This window comes from Paralichthys olivaceus, chromosome 1 (genome assembly GCF_024713975.1).
Source record: "Paralichthys olivaceus isolate ysfri-2021 chromosome 1, ASM2471397v2, whole genome shotgun sequence".
Classification (NCBI taxonomy): Eukaryota; Metazoa; Chordata; class Actinopteri; order Pleuronectiformes; family Paralichthyidae; genus Paralichthys; species Paralichthys olivaceus.
The window spans coordinates 18227727-18246039 of NC_091093.1; the positions used below are offsets into that span (position 1 = coordinate 18227727).

Below are 18313 nucleotides of genomic sequence, written 5' to 3' on the forward strand. Positions count from 1 at the left end.
TGTAGCAATCAAAACTTAAAGAAACTGAACAATATTACAAATGTAACTGAAAACAGATTAGGTTTTAGTGCCGTCATGAGAGCACTGCAACAACATGTTTAACATTTAACGTGATGTTCCTCTGAACTCTCTATATTTATGAAGTGGTCAAAAAACTCCCTTGTGTGCGTCCTACAGCTAAAGGAGACCTTGAGAAGGTCTCTGCTGCAGGCTCTGGTTGAAGTGATGTTCAGCTGTGGCGAGAGATGAAATGACAAATAGAGGAGCTGGACTCTCCAGAGTTGCCCAGGGTGAGAGGCGGCGGCAGAAGTGGAGCAGCTCTCTTCAGAGAATAAGACGGTCGCCTCCATGCATCTGGAAGTTGCTGAGGGGCAGACCGACTGTTGTCTGTGTTTACGTACCTAACGAATGTTTCAATGGTGTTTTGTTGTTGTACTTCTGTGCAAGTCTACTACTAATTTTGCCACTTACCTATTCACTGTGAATTAAATCTAAATTGTACATATTTTTGTATTATTGTCTTTATGTTCTATATTTTCAACTCATATGTTTGGTAGTGTCATGCATTTGCTTTGTATCTATCTGCCTTTACCTTGACGCACATTAAGTCGATACTTGTCAAAAGACATGTGCTACATAAATAATCATTGACTCGGCTTGATACCACAACAACCTAGACCTGAGATCAATGATGGCAGGTCCCCTAAGAGGAGCTGGAAAACATTGCTAGGACAGCTTTGTTTGACCTGCTGTCACTGTGATGTGACCCAAGATAGGTGGCAGACAATGGATGGATGGAAGGATGGATGGATGGATGGATGGATGGAAGGATGGATGGATGGATGGATGGATGGATGGATGGAAGGATGGATGGATGGATGGATGGATGGATGGAAGGATGGATGGATGGATGGATGGAAGGATGGATGGATGGATGGATGGATGGATGGATGGATGGATGGATGGATGGATGGAAGGATGGATGGATGGATGGATGGATGGATGGATGGATGGATGGAAGGATGGATGGAAGGATGGATGGATGGATGGATGGATGGAAGGATGGATGGATGGATGGATGGATGGATGGATGGATGGATGGATGGATAGATGGATGGATGCTGAGTTCAAGGAGATTAAACTTACAACAAAAGTACAGGGGATGGACACAAAATCATGAAAAGCTCAACTATATAAGACGATCAACGATAGTGCTACATGTGTCTATGTCTACTTTCTGTACATATACAGTATAAGATTAACTGAACAAGATGAAACCTTAAAGCATCTAGACTGCAGTAAAAATTAATTAGAAGAGACTCTCGTGTGTTTTCTCAAACAAGGCAGAGCGAACCAGAGTTTGTCTTGTTTATTATATTCTTCCACCGCTGGGTTGTAAACTGTGAGATGGTGGTTAATGAACCAGCTGCTCTGCTTTTTCACATCAGACACATGTGATGTCTTAAACGTGCAGAATGTCTCATACGGACCTGCTGTGTTCCCTGGGTGAACTCTAATGCTGAGCAGGAATGGAGCTAAAGTGCTCAGTGAGGACAATGTGTGGAGCAATCCAGACAAATTTCATGCGTCAGAGCAGTAAGGTCATGAGGACAGAAACCTACTGTGATGGTGGATTTGCCGGCATATTTCCCATACTTCAGCAACAAAGGCTTCACCATCTTCTTTTGGGCCACGATCTGCAAGAAGCGAGATAAGCACAACGCTTTCAGTCCTCAGCTGTGAAGAGCAGTGTAGAGCAACACTATGCATATATATACACAGCATCATGTTTATTTACTGGCAACATCACAGACAGAGGCAGAAGACGCATTTACAGTTTTAATGGAGTAGAATTTGAAGTGAACCAGCAGTCTATGGCGTTCTCTGGAAAACACAACTGCTGCAAGTCAGTGGCATCTGCCTACCTGGCCCAGGGTGCACTCCACCCCTCCGAGGAAGTCGTCGTCCCGGGTGCCGATGCTGTGGGTGCCATGGATGTCGTAGACTTCGAACCGCAGCTTCTGAACCTCCTCGAAGTAGTAGTCCAAAGAGAAAACCTTGGCAAAGACCGGGTGCAAGTTGCTCTTGATCACTTCTGTCCTGTCCAGCTGAAAGAGAACACATAGGAAGATTTCTAACCCGCGTCAAATTCAAACTCATATGTGTGATCATATTCAGATCCTGGCCTTCAGGAAATCAAACCTCTCTTTCTTTGAAGCTCAGAAAATAGGATTGACTTGTCTTCCTGCTGACAGCATTTTAAGGAGGACCAGCAGAAATACACACAGAAGGGCAAATGTTATGACGTTGTGTAGAGAGAATGATATGAGAGAAGATCACAGGGCTCTGACATTTAATCACAGCGTACACACACATCCCAGCTCGTCTTTGACTTCCTGACAAGCAGAAGCTGAGCTCTCTGAGGTTCCTGCTCATGATGTGGGATTTAGCTCTGCAATATATCTTAAGGACAAATCATCAGTGAGCATCATCCTTTTTCACATATAGAGATTTATATCATCATTTTAGGGATTTAAACCTAAATCTGCCAAAGCTTCAACACCATAGAACAGGACCACCAAGAGGTACAACCGGGTGCAAACAGTAAATTACAGGAAAATAACTCCATTAAAGAGCTTAGTTTGTCTCTATTACCAGTGAAACAGATCCAGACTCTGTGTCTGTGATCTCTGCCGGAGTTAGCGACAATACTTTCTTTGTCTCTCACAGTGGTGGGATGTAAGATGTATTTACTTTGTTACTGTACTTAACTACATCTTTCAGCAAATATCTGTACTTTCTCGCAATGCATTGCGTTAAACTTTCACATAATTTGTTTATATATTCAGAAGTTATCAGTGACAAAAGAGGAATTATAATGATCCAATCAGAGAGGGCAGTTTAAATTAGACCCTGATGCCTGCAGCAGCGTCGCTGGAAAAACATCTCAAATAGATTCTTATGGGCTGATTTCGAAATGTTGCTTCCAACAAATATAATCAGTGTTTTACTGCATTACCCCATATACTGTGTATAATATGTCTATTGCATTGCACTAGTAATATGCACTAGTAACTAATATTTCAGCATTTAATTGTTTTGTTTGAGTGTTTAATTGTTTTATTAAAAAAAATCTTTATTTTTTCTCATTGTGTACTTGTGCTGTTGTAATAGTGACATTTCCCCCATGGGAATCAATTAGTGATTATCTTATAGAGAGCATTTTAAATAAAAGGATGCAAATCACAGCAAACACTGAAACCGATCTATTACATATCTACAGATGAGACGAAATATCAAGTATCTCAGTAGACGATGTTTCACCTCAAGCCAGAAGCATCACTGTTCCGTGTAATAGACTATCCAATCTCTGGAAGTCTTTACTTGAGAAATGAAAGCTATTCCCTCATTTTGTTTTTGTGGGGAGCTGTCGAACACATTTAAAAATCATATGAGATTTGAGTTTGTGGATTCTCTCTAGTTTTGGGCCTGTATGTGTGTTTTGTTTGTGGCTGCAGGGTGTACCCATCGGTTTCAGTCTCCTCCAGCCTACCTGCTTCTCATCTGTCCATCACCACTTCACCTGGACTCAGTGTATATAGAGGAACCTGCTGGATCACTATCCCCTCACCAGAACGTCTAACACCTCATTGTCTTCTCATCCCTGCCTGCTGGATCACTACCCTGTCTCATTATCTACACAACCCAGTTTCTGTCACGCTCAGCCAGCCATGTTACTTCCCTGGTAAATGCTATTAACACTTTAGGACTCACTACGTGGTTTTCCCCTGGACTCTAGACTCTCAGCTCTGGTTTTATAGTTTTTCTTGTGTTATTGGTCAGCGCCGCTCCCTGCACATTTCCTGTATGGCACATTCTCACATCGTGAATAGATTATTGTTTAATTCATCCATTTGTGTGTAATCATCTTTGAGTCCATCCTGTGCACACCCAAACACTGCAGAGCTCCAGAGGTCTTTTAAGTCAAAGTACGTTTTTTAAAGGAAATGTTTCAGTTTTAGGTTCATGCCCGTTTTCACACTTATAGAAAAAAACAATCTGAATTTAATTAACACACAATCACAGATGGTTCAAGGCAGATGGTTCTAAATTAAAAAGGCTTCTCTATCCTTCAACACATTCATCTATCTTTAGTGGTATTAGTTCAGTTATCTTTATGTTTGAGTTACTGTGTGAATGGATCGCACTTCCTGCCTGGTTTGGCCAAAAGGTGTGAAAGAGGGTGGAGCCTGGTTAAATACAGAGCAGTAAAATGGACCAGACCAAGTGCTGTTGTCTATTTTTCTCCCCCCTAATGTTTGCAAATGTTCTGATCAGCCAGTTTATATGTCCTACCTTTGTCTTATGTGTGAGGTTAGTTAGTTAATGTCCTGTTTTGCCAATAAGTATGTTTCTGAGTGGAATTGTGTTTGACATGTTTTAATTGGCCCACTTACCTACTTAGTGTTTTTCATTACTTTATATTTTTGGTGCGATAAATACTCTCTTTTGAAAAAAAATATTACATATTATATTATAATACATTCATTCATATCGAGTTTTATAAATAACCAGATTATATCTCTAGTAAACAACAATAAAACCAATGTGGCATCAAATGCAATAGATGGTAGATGTCTGCAGTGATTGCTCTGTTGATTCCATTTTACCCTGACACACATCCAGAAGGAAAACAAACTACCAGGTATGACTTGGCTCCCTCGTCCTCATCACGCCCCTGTCTCTCCTTATTGTCTTTTCGTGTCTCGTCTCCTCCTCCTCTCTTTGTGCCATCTGGATGGACAGATTCAGGATGTGTCTGATAAGACTGTGTGCTGATGAAAGCTAATCAGCGCTGCGGATGATAGGTTGTGCGCCAAAGTCTGTGACACCTGTTTGTTGCTGTTGTGGGGCCAGAAACTATAGAGAGATCACTGACATGCAGAATTAAGGCTTTCTCTAATCAGTTCTGCCAGGTCGGCAGAGCATTATCTGCTCAGCTCAATCATAACAAACCACTGTAGCTCAGGTTGGATATCAGAGAGAATCAGGGATTTGAATCAGCTTATTATCATGCGAGCACGTAGAGTCCAGAGAAAAGAAGTCATAGAAAATGTCAATTCATCCCCATCCTGCCTCTATATTTCCTGTTGGAGGTGAAAAGGTGGTGAAATAAGGTAATAATGAAGTCACTGCAGTTCAACAAAGAGCTCTTGTGAGTCAGTGGGCCGTGCAGCGGGAGCTCAGGAGAGAGAAAAAGGGCCAATATGGTGGTGATATGAGTGGGCTCAGCTTCTTATTCAGTCGTTGACGTAAGTAAACAACTTGCTCGAGCAATCACGCCTCCCAGCACCGAGGGCTTTGACAGCAGAGGATTGGATGACTTGTGTGCACTGCGATGACTGGCAAGACTCGCACAGAGAGATTGATCTCAGTCATTTCATATCATCTGCATTTGCTTCAGTTAGAGGAGCTAAAAATAACCACTCATGCTACATTGAACCCAGGTCAGTCATCTCATGTAACAAGCTCCTATCAAATTACAACATAGAACAAATCCATACCTGTGTGCTCATCTCTGTCGGTCCAAGTGCCTTTATCATCGCTGCCTCAAAATAGTACCCGCAAGCTCCATTCATATATGGCCCAAACATTACAGAACAGTGAGCTCCTTCAACAAATGGCTCCCATGTGGCAGGAATCTGGCAGAGTTACAGTTAATTATCATCTCTATTTTCTACGAGAAGGCAGCTTTTTGTTAGATGAAGGTTTGTAGAGGGAGGAAAAAAAAGGATCTATGTAATTAGTTACCCTCGACCACATTTTAACACATCCCCTGCTTAATAGAGACCTGTGTTTTGGCTTTCCCTAAAGAACCTAATGGCTTAATTAACAGGGAAATGAGCGACCTGCTGCCTACGCTACAAATCAGCTTGGGACCAATCCAAGAAAGTAAACATTTCCAACTACAGCACAACTCCCAGTGAATAAAAACCAACCTGCTGTTTGTTGTGTGTAAACCAGTGAAACATGCAGCACATACTAAAACAGTGTGAATCCTACAGGGCACACAACACAATCTGATTTAGATGTGGAGATAAAGTTTGTCTTTCCTCTGCAAATGTGCACCGCATTTCATGTTTTTTTGAAACTCAGAATGAGACTGTCAGTGTGTAAAGACATGATCTTTTCCAAAAATAGTGGAAAACAGCTGCAGGTTTAGCAAACCATAAACAGATTTATGTCCGTGGTTGATCTTGTATGACCACCCAGGTTTTGTGATCATCCTAATTTATTACCCATCACTGCAGTATAATCTGAAAATGTCATCCTTTTCTGACAAAGGAGTGAGGGCTGATCCCCAGAGTCTCTGTGTGCAAAAGTTCTGTGTAACCTCAGGGAAGTTGCTCAGATCCCCTCATGATCCAGCAATGTAGTCCAGAATCATTTGAAATCTTTTGCCTGCATGAATGAACATTAAATAATGTGGTTAATGATATGGAGATGGGGAGATTAATAAATTATGTTGGATTAATTTTTAACAGCTATATACTGCTGCCGCTAGAACTGCTGATTGAGAGGAAATCAGCCTCACACTTTTGGCCAACTGTGTTTTTTTTCATCAGACCAGAAAAATAAAAAGAAGACTCACCTCTGTCCACTGTCCGTTGGTCTGCACCATAACTATGACACATGGGTCTGATTTATTCAGCGTGTCTCGATCCAGCAGAGCTTTGCAAGACACACGCAGCTCCACTTTGGAGACACAGGTAGCCGGTCCGCTGAGGCTGGTTGCAGGGGAGGTGGCCTCCTGGACGTCATTCATCCTGGCTCAGTGCAAGAGGAGCTGCTGCCAACCAGCGAAGCAGTGTGATGTGAGGCCGCTGACACAGCTCCAGGGGGGGGGGGGATGATGAGAAGATGTACTGGTCAGTTGAGGGATCTCAGCGATGACGTGGCACCACGCTTGCAGGAGGAGACTGGCCCTTTTGACTTGGTGCAGATTTCAGAAAAAAGAACAGAGATCCCAGTTGAGTCCCTGGGGACCAAACCAAAGCCAAGCTGTTATTAGTGGCTGTCAGATGTATCCCCCTGTGAGGGATATCATCTCACCTCTGTAATGACGAGAGACAGGGCATGAAAGTGGTGGGGAGGTGCTTTTATCAGAGACTGGATCAGACTCCTGGGAAGATGAATTGGTCTAAATCTGATGCTTCCTCTTTTTAAATCTTATCAAATCCAGTATGATAAAGGAGCAGGGTGAACAACACCATGTACACAAACACATACAAAAACTTATTACATTACTTCCATGCTGTTTTATGAGCTAGCAAACATTTTTCATAAGAAATTATTTACCCCTGGAAAGAGGAATTTGAGATGGACAAAACCTGATGCTTCCTCTTTATAAATGTTGTCACGTGAAGTATGAAGGAAGAAAAGGTCGAATTTCCACACTGTGCAAGAAATATACAACTTCATATATTCATTTCTATACATCACCTAAATGCGGTTTTATGAGAAAGCAAATATGATTAATGGGGATATAGTTTTTTTCTTATTTACCTACCCTTGGATATATTGATTTGAGATGGACAAAATATGATGCTTCTTATATTTGAATGTTATCAAATGTAAAATGATAAAGGTTGAAAATACATACAAAAACTTCATATATTAATTTCTGTATATCACTTAATGCTGTTTTCTGAGATTGCAAACAGGTTAAGGAGGGAATTCACAGTGAAGAAAAGGAGTCTAACAGGTATCCGCCCTGCTGAAGTGTCCTTGAGCCAGGAGGTTTGTGACCTGACTAGCTGTTTTAAAGAGGAGGGTTGGATGAGTGGGGGCGTTGAATTTCTCCACCGGCATCATTTACTGTAGGTGTCGAATCATTTTGGAGACAAATGAACGAGCGCGCGTTTGTGTTTCAGCACCGCGGACAGCGCCCGCGGATTTGCTCGCCAGATGTGCAGCTGTGGAAACCAGATGTTTACCCCACAAACCACCGACGCTAAACTTCACTGAAGGAAATCTGAGCACGTACCGTGTCCGTCATGATTAAAATACGAGCTTCCAGTGTGAAAATCATGTCAGCAAAGCAACACGTCCGTTCGAGAGCGAAACAACTTCATTCAGAAACGCTCCTGAACTAAAAAACCCGCACAATGAATGAAACTCCTCCGCAAATCTGCAGCCTGATCGTTGAAAACACAAAAGCAGCAGGAATAAAAAACCTTTCAGATTCGTTTATCATAACTGTGAAGCCTTGGCACTAAACCTGAAGTCTACTTTGAACACCCCTCTCATTCACCGCTCTCACTCACTTCCAGTCAGACCAATCCTCAGCTGATGGAAAATAAAAATACAGAGAAAAACATGCAACTGCTTTTAATTCGCCCTCATGAGACACGAGGAAGTCAAAAAGAGGAGAAACTCATTTCCTACCTGTCGTTGTTCTTTACTCTTAAACACACTTGTTAAATCCGCTCCCATAACACTGCCAGATAGTTTTTTTTCCACCTCCCTTCCGCAGAAAGTGATTGGCCAGGCTGCTGAGGAGGGAGTGTGCTCTGCTGGTACAGATGGGGAGTGGATGGAGTCCAGCTGCTGATGTAAAGATGGGCTTTGGCTTTTGCTGAGACTCGATTACTGGGAGTTTAATTCTAAACCGAGTCTATAAAACCAAGGGGATGAGACTGTCTTTTATAAAAGGCAGCTGTATCCAACAGCTGCCTCAGAGACTCACTATACACAGAGTCTGGAGAACATGTGCATTGTGAGCGTCTTCTTTTTTGTTAGATTTGCTGACAGTAGAATAATTAAATTACAGCTCATGAATAAATCGAGAAAACAAAATCACATGTCACATCCTCTCTCTGTGTGCTAATACATTCTGTGCCAGGCTCAACACAGGGAGGCTTTTCCAATATAGAATCACACGGACACGTCCCTTCAGCCTCAGCATACTTTTATCAGCATCTCATACTAACGTGTGATCGTCCCACTGTACTGCGTGTGCGTCACAGCAGCCTTCCACCAACTGGTTTAAGCTGTTCAACCAAAGAAAGACTGACCTCAGTGACACTGCACTATGTCGTGCCTCTATTGAAAATATGACTAACATGCATCCAGTGTTATTACAGTGCTGGGCATGATAACAGATCTGCACACAGAATCTGGTGTACAGGCATCTGAGGATAAGCTGCTACATGCAGGTGTTCTGGCAGTGAGATCAGCCTTCATTGTCCCCTACAGCTCACAACCTAACATCAGATGTTGCACATGTGATCATAAAAAGTGAAATATGATGATAATCCTCTCAGCAGGATCCATAGATTGTGAATGTGTAGCCTCAGGACAAAAAGAGAAGGTAATTCATGCCCATATAAACAGGTCCTGGTTATAGCTTTGTTCCACTTCAATAGGAAAACATGCCAAGGACGCGTTAAACATTTCACAGCAGGAGAATAAAAATTCCAACGGGTGGATCTCTCAGCAGCACCAGCAGATCACAATCGAATCTGTAGCTCCAGACAGAGGAGGACCTGTGACCTTCTGCTCTTTTCCCTTTATTAACACACATACCTCCTCATGTCCACTGTAAATGCATATACACAATAGTCAATAGTGTCACATTGAAGTGATGGTGAAATGATTCATAGTGTTGATTTTCAGCAACGCGTTACGTAACATATTGTTTCTACACAGCCGGGACCTTTTTTCTCAGTCCACCCACAAATGTATTATTTTCATGAATGTATTTCCAGACATTGTATAACATTTATAGATTGCACTGACAAAACAGCCACTCCAGAGGTTCTGCAAAACAGAATCGAACACCCCCCCCCCCCACTGACAATTGTCAATTTGGGGTACTGAAAATAAAGGGCAGAGCAGTCAATAATAGCTGAGGTTTGACTGATTTATAGAACCTTAAGGCGATTAATAAGAGAGCACTTCCTCCATCAGTGACATTTTAAGGCTTTTACTGGTGTGACACTTTATTCCTGAAGGTTTTGAATTCTTATTATTCTGAAGTGAAAACAACTTTCATTAAAGCTCTGCAGCGATTCGATTTTGTTTAATGTCAAGAGGACGTGGCTGATTCTTTGAGAGCTGAGCCCTTCAGAAGCTTTCACATGGTTAAAATGTTGCAGCAGACAGGCAGGTCCATCAAATGATTCCACAGCAGCATGAAAAAAGAAAACATTTGGCTGTGCTGAGCTGATCATCATGTGACCTACTCATCGAACACACAGATTCCTACATGTTGGTATTATAAGTTAAACATAAATTCACACTCTACTCTCTACTTTCTGAGATGGCCATCAACCTTTAAGTCTGTGCCTCTCCTGCAGTTTTCACCCTTACTGCCTCTTCCACTGTGGGTATTCAGAGGGAGCGTCTGCTTTAGGGCACACACCTGAGCCCTGTTACGCCACAGCTCCAAACAACAGCCATCTGCTGCTACTGCTGCTACTGCTGCTGTACACCTCACAGGACGCTCCCTTCGTTTACACATGGATTATCTATTCCCATTCTCTCCACTGCTTCTCCCCACTCATGTTCACAGTTCACTTATAGGTGCTGCTGGCCACACTGCATGTACAATAACACTCTCCAGCTGCACTGTGTCGGCAGCTCCTCTCAGTCCAGGTATATTTCCTGCAAAAGTTTGTTTTTGAATGATTTTTAAAAGCTGAATTGATTACGTCCTTCATATGGGTGATAGCTTTAGAAAGCACATTAAGAGGAATCAATCCTGGGGCTTGGGTTTCAGCAGGCTCTTCACCTTTGAATAGAAACGTTATCTCCAGGAGCCTCCTGCGCCGTCGTTAAATTTGCCTTACTGACCTACAAATGGGCTCAAAAAGATCTCAACGAGTAAACATGATACATGCAAACATTGGAGCTGACGCTGCAGCTCACATGCAGCCCCATTGATCTGAGGTGGAGGATGTAAAAATAAATAGAATTATACTTTAAAATAAATGCCCGTAAAATAATTAATACCACAGTATTTTGCCCTTGTCTCTGCTATATCATTCTTTCCTGGTCTAAAGAGACTTGACTGTCCACTCACCTTCATTAACTGAATTATTTATTTGCATTCAGACTGTTGGGACAGAGACAGACACTGAAGGAGACACAAGGGCATTTTGTCTCATACCACATCCTGAGGACTGTTATTTGAAGCTGCACTTTTTCTAAAATGTCAATAAGTATATATTTTAAATTAAACTCAATAGAGGAGTTTCTCTTTTTCCCCCTTATTCATTAAACACACCCCATCAGAACGCAGCACAGCCAGCATGTGCACAGATTGGACATTTCCAGAGCCCGTGTTAGAGAAATGTCTCTTTGGGTTCGTGTCTGCCAGCATGCAAGTTTCTCTATCAAAATTAAATTCCACTTTCAACCCGCTGCGGTGGATCCATGTAAAAAAGTCCACACTGCAGTCTGTTCTTTCTCTCCTGAGCATCCTGTGCCTCAGAGGTTGTGGTTGACTTCCACTTCTGCTCCACTAAAGCCATGTGTTAACACGCAATGGATAATGTACAGATCTTTTAAAATTATGTTAAGTCATGCATAACACCCAGCCTGGTTTAGACTGTTGACATTAGCAAGCTTGAATTCAGTTTGGCACGTTCCGTCAGATAACTGCAAACCTTTCTCTGGTGAAATGTTTTAGTATTTAAATGTCAAGTTCCCAACGAGCTTTCAAATAAAAAAACCTAGCTTTTTAAAAGTGAGGGCATAGTGATCTGCCAAACACCTTTTCAATGCTCTTACAGCTCCATTAACGATCTACATTTTGTGCCTCTAGTGCCACCTACTGGTGTGAGTACATATTGGATTAATCTCAGGTGAGCGTTCACAACCTGTGTAGATCTGACGTAAATAAGAGATTGGATTACTCAGTCTATAGATCACTTCCACAGTACACAATTTTGAATTGGGGAAAGCACAAGCTTAAGTAATACAATTAAACATGACTGGGTTTTTATTTTGCTGCTTCAGGTTTGTGGTAGTGCACGTGAGCTGTCACAGCTGATGGGACACTGGACCTGAAGAGACCTATTGTTGCATCTGTGCTCTTGTAAAGTCAAGACCTCTCCTGTGAAAAATGTCTGTTCACATCAGCTGCCACGCATCAGATCTTTTCCTACGAGTCAAGTGTCTTAGTCACCGCCACACTGTGTGTGCCCTTGTACTGAAGAAACTTGTATTTGAGTTAAAGTGAAGGTCTTTCATTTATCAAATACTTTAAGTGTATTAATGTGATCCAGTCATTGAACCCACACTTCTCTGGCAGTATTTATAAGACACCATGTTTAAGCCCCAGTAAAGTGGCTCTACTTCATCAAGTCAATGAATAGACCATGATAACCACCACCTATCAATCCACTTTTAGATCGAAATCACGACATTCGCACATTGATCTTTTTAAACACTTTATTTTGCAAAGTTCGATAGTGACTATTTTCACTTCTTCTTTTCCACGTCCTGTTCGGCAGCCTCTTTGGCTCTCTTGGCACGGATGCCGAAGAGACGAGCATTGGAGCGGGCCATACGCAGGCTGGCAAAAGCCTTGAAGTTTTTCTCGTCCTCGGAGATAACTCTGGCCTTCTCCTTCTTGTGGACCTGAAGAGGGGGAAAACAAAAACCTCATGACCGTGTGAAAATGTACTGATAAAAATTCAAGCCCAATTTTGGAACATGGCCATTTTGCAACAAACTATTTGGTTGATTTTTAAAAAGCAGTCATCAGAAAAGGGGTTCAAAGTTTCATCAAAGAAATACAGAGATTCCGGAGATTTGTCATCATCTGACTGCTGCAATGAGAAACACATTGTTGCTGTATATCTGAATAGTCACTGTGGATACTATTGAACCAGTGATCTTACTGAAAGGATAAATGGAAAACCCTTTTTGCACTTTTCTAGTCTTAATGACCTCTTAAAGTGCTTTACACTACGAGTCACATTCACACACATTAAGCACTTCACACATTCACGCAGCACCTTTCTAGCACATCTCACACTCCAACAGATCAAATCAGGGTTCAGTATATTGCCAAGGACACTTAGGCTTGAGGACTGGAAGAGCCAGAGATCAAACCAAGTACACAACCCACTCCAGCTCCAGACACCATTCTAATCTTGCAAAGGGAATCTTGTAGAGATGGCAACTTACAGTTTTGATGGGCATGAGTGGACCAGCGAGCTGAGTGGCCATCTTCACCTCCTCCTCCTGGAAAGATAACAAACCTTTAGTTCTTAAGGAAACAAAAACTATTGCCCAGTAAACCTTGCAACAAGGCTGAAAAACATCTGCATATCTCTAACATTAGTTCTAAGTGAAATAACTTGATGTTTAAAAAAAAAATTCAGCTTTACAGTTTCAGAGAGTTACAGATTTCATTACTGCATTTAAGACAGTAAAAGCATGGTGAAGTTGTAATAATCAATTTTACAGTAAACAAAGCTTTTTTTAAATTAATTTTCATTAACAGCAAAACACCAACACCACCTTTGTAGAACATTAGAGACAATTGTCTCCTGATGCCTTTGAGGGATAATTAAAACCATTTCTCAGAAAATTCAGCGTTCATTTTAATGATCTTCTGAATCTACAACATTGCTATGTGACCAGAGAGAAACTTACGGTGCTGTCTCCCTTCTTGGGGGCAGAAGCCTTCCTGGGGAACAGGATGAGCTTGGAGCGGTACTCCTTCAGACGCTGCACATTGGCCTGAAGAGACTCTGTGGATCTGTTACGACGACGGGAGTCAACAGCGATGCCAATGGTGCGGGCTGTCTTTTTGTGGATGCCAGCCGCCTGCAGAGGGGAGCACAGCACATCAGAATTACCATATTAAATGTTCAGATTTGAATTTAATCCCCACGACACAATAAGACATGTTCAGTTGGTCGATTTGGTCAAATTGTTTTTTCTTCTTGATTAACTAAAACAGTCATCAGAAAAAAGGGTTCAGTGTATCATCAAGCATGTACAGAGATTCCGGAGTTTTGTCATCATCTGACTGCTGCAGTGGTAAATAAAACATGGTTCTTATATTTCTGATTAGTTCTGTCACATCACTGAAAACATGTTTGTGCAGGTACTTTGTTGTTCTTCATTTATACAGGACAAGCTCCAATTGAATAATACAAGCTCCAGGTCAGCATTTACTTTACGAGTTCACTTTCAGACAAACACAAAATTAAGCTTTGTTGGACTAAAGGGAGCCTTTATCTTGATGTTATCTGGTTTATTAATATCTGGCTTTTTAATAGCCAGATAAATAATGTAGAGATATAAGTACTCAATTGTATCCTATTCATAATGATTCAACACTGTAACCAAATAAAGTCAAACTCAGTGTTTTTAATCACTTCCTTATCTTATAATAGGGAAAAAATATCATGCACGGACATTTTCTGCAAAAACAAAGGCTTACTTAATTGCTTACAAACTTAGCTGATGCCAAGGATTTAAGTCCAAATTGGATATAGTTATTTTATAGCAGACATGGGTGTTTTGCATTTCCCCCAATAAATTATTTAGTAATTTTAATGGTTCAAATTAATGGTTTTAAACTTTTAATTTCTTTACATCTAATTTCATCTTATTAAAAACATTTTATCCTGTATGAGACTAAATGTAACAAACAACCAACAAGTCTACATGATCTGGGGTGATGCACAGCAGCACTCATTTAGCCTTCCTCCCACAGCAGGCGAGTACATGGGAGAAGAGGCAAAACAGTACTCTGGCAAGAACATCAAGTATTTGAGCTGCACATCATGTTCTTCAACTGCAGGTTTTGGGAGGGATGCATGATTCATCACAGAAAGGTTGAGCTTGTCCTGCTTTTAGTTGTCAATACATTTTGACGTGGAGATATAATTGTTTAATTCTAGGTTTTAGGATCTCAGTCATGCTGGCGTGAAAATAAGTTTCAATATGCATTATGGGTAGTTACACTCAATTCTTTGAGGGTATACTATCCAATTTTGGACACAGTGGAAAGAATGAAAATGCAGATTAATAATTCCTTGACATATGATGCAAAATATTACCTTGAGTTCCTCCAGGGTGAAGCCACGTCCAGCACGAACCTTTGTATGGTACCTGATAGTGGGACACCTGACCTGTGGCCTTAATGGTCCAGCAACAGGACGGGGAGCAATCTGACGGGCCTTGATCTGACGAGCCTTTCGCCTGTGGAAAGATATCTAAGTAAGTAAAGCCCTTTCAGACTCAGAAACTGAAAACCTCAGGAACAATGCAAGTGTGTGTGTGTGTGTGTGTGTGTGTATATATATATATATATATATATATATATATGAGATCACGTGATCTACACAGTGGAATTAATACGTCAATTCCTGTCTGCTGCACCCGGCTTCTCTACCTCTCGCTTAAGTTACAGGGCGGATTTGATGCTGTTGTGAATGCATCTGTGCAGAAAACCTCCCTAACCCTGCCAGCTCCCAAAAGCACACCGGTTAATTGTATAAAATTGCAGCCTATGAAATACTGAACATGCATAGAAAAATCTGATTACAAACATCCAAGAGAGCAGGAGGCTCATGTCATACTTTCAGCTTTTGAAGCATACAAGGAGTTAAGAGATTTAAATTCAGACATCAAGCAATGACACTGAAAAAAATGTTTGCTTCAATTTGTGCTGTTATCGGACACAATAAGACACTGACTAAATTATTACGCTATGTTTAGTTACTTACCCGCTACTCTATGTATTTCCTCTAACCCCCAAACCGTGTTAAATGGAAAAAATTGCATTCTGTGCAGCAACCACAGTGCATTGGTGATGCAGGACTTGTTGAATCACAGACATCTGTTGACCTAAAACCCCTTGAACACATTATTCCCCTCCATTTAAAATGCTGCACAAGCCAGCACAGCTTAAACAAGCGTGTAACGCTTGGTGTATGTTTGTGTATGTGCCTAAAAACTGCAGCACAACTGAAAGAGCTGTAAGCAACAGTTGTGAACTGATGTGTCTGCAGACATGGTGCACATTAACTACATATGAAAGCCCATGGTAGCAGCTGAAAATCAAGAGCCCAGACTGTAACAACAATTTCCATACGATTATAACTCACTTGAGGATTACTTGCATCCCTCATTGTCAGTGTCATAATCATAACAGCATGTGGATTAGGGTCCTGTAACCTATGACCACTCGGTGCAATGCATTTTAAGGATAGAAGACTGCCTGGCTGTAATAGAAAGTTTAAATCTCCCAATGGTTTCTTATTAGCTTGTTAATCTTGGTGGATGCAGTGACTTGGTCAGGTCAACACAGGTAAATCAAGGACCTGCTGTGCGGAGTGCGTTAGCTTCTGTTAGCATCGCATCTCTCCCAGGGCACCAGGAAGCTCTCACCTGCGGATCTTCCGGGCTGGCTGGTTGAACCAGGTGCGCACTCTCTTCTGCCAGTCTTTGTGGAAGTGGGGGTTCAGGATCATTCCATTCCGGCTGGGGGCCATGGCTGCCTACTTCCCTGCAACACAGCACAGGGACGTGAGCTGAGCGTCATGCCGGCACACCGCACCGAGCTACGTCTGAGATGCTAAGCTAGCCGGTGAGCCAGGCTACAAGGTCATTTAACACGAGAGTTGGTGGTCTGTGCTAACTCAGCCCTCGTTGACTCTGGTCGGTTCAGCTTTTTAAGACATTATTGAAGTTCAAAGCTACAACCACTGGCCTGTAGCGGCTATGCTAACAGTCACACACACTGACAGAGCATCGCTGCTAAAACAGACGCTAATCAGCCGAACAACGAGGAAATCTACATCAATAATCACCTTGTTTGAAAGGTGGCGACACACACTATTTAAGACTTGAAGTGGAATCAACAATCATGGATGAAATAACAAGGATTGACTCAGATTAGTTTGAAATATGTGGGGAGAAATTTTCATACCTACGAGGGAGGAAAATGGCCGAAAGGAAAAAGGAAGTTGTCATCCGGTGGATTGTGGGATATGTACGAGCCAGCCAATAGGAGAACAGACGTGTTATCAAAGAGTATTTGTGGAGCAACCCTGCCCACGAAAACGAACCGGAAACACCTAAAGATAAATTACTGTATTTAAAAAGAGAGGAATATAAATATGTCCGACTGTTCAATGTTTGAACATTTGCACGTATTATGGACACATCATGAAACCACATGAGACCAAGGGGAAATGGGTAATTTGATTAAAACCGCATTAACAACACTTCCTACTCACTTCATTCATAGTCGTCTAAATACAAGGAAACACATTCAGTTTTCTGCTGCCTGTTGTTATTATGAAAATGTGAATTTCTGCAGAAGTGACTAAAATAGTGACCCAGTTGTACAATTTCAAAGCCTCGATACATGATTGTGTATCATTATCAAACCTTATTGTGAAACTTTTAAAGACATGCAATTTAAAAATGTAAAGATTCCAACGTCTGTTAGTGAATGATTGCACCTGAAATGAATTCTGCAAACTAAAGTCGATGGTAATTGTGTTTGTGATATATTCCGTGTCCTGAAGATGGATGGGCTTGCTGTAGGTTTTGTGATTTCTGCTCTGGCCACTAGATGTAGACCTCTCACCTTATATCAAGAATCAGCAGTAGGCTTGAGCACATCTTTTGAAGTCAAAATAAGTATACTTATTGATGAGTAATGGTACTAGTTTAAAGGTAAAATGTGTAGAATTTTGTGATATCTAGAGTTGAAATTGCATGTTGCAGCTGATCACCCCTCACCTCACCCTCTCCTTCCAAACATGAAAAAGAACCTGTGGTAGCCTTTAATTATCATAGAAACTCAAAAGGTGTTTAGTTTGTCCAGTCTGGACTAATGTAAAAAACATGGCGTCCTTGTAGAGAGGGTCCCCTCGATGTAAATATAAAGTATTTAAATATAAAGGATCTTTTCTGGGGTAAAGAAAACTACAATTCATACAATTTAGATGAAACAAACTAGTGAAAACATCATGAGAATTATTCTATTTATTATTTATTTTAATTTGAACGTGTCGTCTGTAGAAATGTGGATGTTTTGCTGTAGTTATATTTCATATTGAGCGTCCCAGCAATTCTTCCATTTTCTCCAGCTTTGATTTTTTTTCTAATTATTAAAATACATTGCCAATGCAAACTATAAAGTCACGTTTTTGATATCTAGATAAAATCGTTCTGTCTCAGGTTGAGCGAATAGATACGCCCAAATAACATGAGAGCACACAAAGTAAAGAAAAACAACAAATGTAATCAAATCAAAGATATCATATCT

At 41.3% G+C, this 18313-nt stretch overlaps 2 protein-coding genes and 2 non-coding genes across 7 annotated transcripts in view; all 4 read right to left on the bottom strand.

The window, feature by feature from the left end:
- Positions 1-8617, bottom strand: part of cpne7 (copine VII) — a 32615-nt gene extending 23998 nt beyond the window's left edge. Inside the window, exons 1-4 of one of the 3 annotated variants that reach the window (XM_069528979.1) lie at positions 8449-8617; positions 6653-6993; positions 1926-2108; positions 1623-1697 (exon numbers count right to left, since the gene is read on the bottom strand). In XM_069528979.1, the coding sequence (XP_069385080.1) occupies positions 1623-1697; positions 1926-2108; positions 6653-6826 (432 nt within the window). In that variant the 5' untranslated portion in view covers positions 6827-6993; positions 8449-8617. Of the gene's footprint in view, positions 1-1622; positions 1698-1925; positions 2109-6652; positions 7040-8047; positions 8185-8448 lie in introns of those variants that run through there. The other 2 variants (XM_069528966.1, XM_069528975.1) reach the window with 2 other exon arrangements.
- Positions 8618-12445: 3828 nt separating this feature from the next.
- rpl13 (ribosomal protein L13) lies at positions 12446-17106 on the bottom strand. Of its 2 annotated transcripts, none has more exons than XM_020098965.2 (6): positions 16964-17106; positions 16423-16540; positions 15090-15231; positions 13672-13845; positions 13201-13257; positions 12446-12648 (listed from the first exon to the last, which is right to left on the bottom strand). In XM_020098965.2, exons 2-6 carry the CDS (start codon positions 16524-16526, stop codon positions 12490-12492), a joined length of 636 nt encoding a protein of 211 aa, XP_019954524.1. In that variant the 5' UTR covers positions 16527-16540; positions 16964-17106; the 3' UTR covers positions 12446-12489. The 2 variants fall into 2 exon arrangements, with proteins under 2 accessions (XP_019954524.1, XP_069385087.1); XM_069528986.1 differs by having other exon boundaries at positions 16845-16991.
- Positions 12750-12831, bottom strand: LOC138411260 (small nucleolar RNA MBII-202). Its single transcript, XR_011243910.1, has one exon. It is a non-coding gene; the product is annotated as a small nucleolar RNA MBII-202 (small nucleolar RNA).
- On the bottom strand, positions 13967-14045 carry LOC138411261 (small nucleolar RNA MBII-202). Its single transcript, XR_011243913.1, has one exon. It is a non-coding gene; the product is annotated as a small nucleolar RNA MBII-202 (small nucleolar RNA).
- Positions 17107-18313: the final 1207 nt, after the last annotated feature.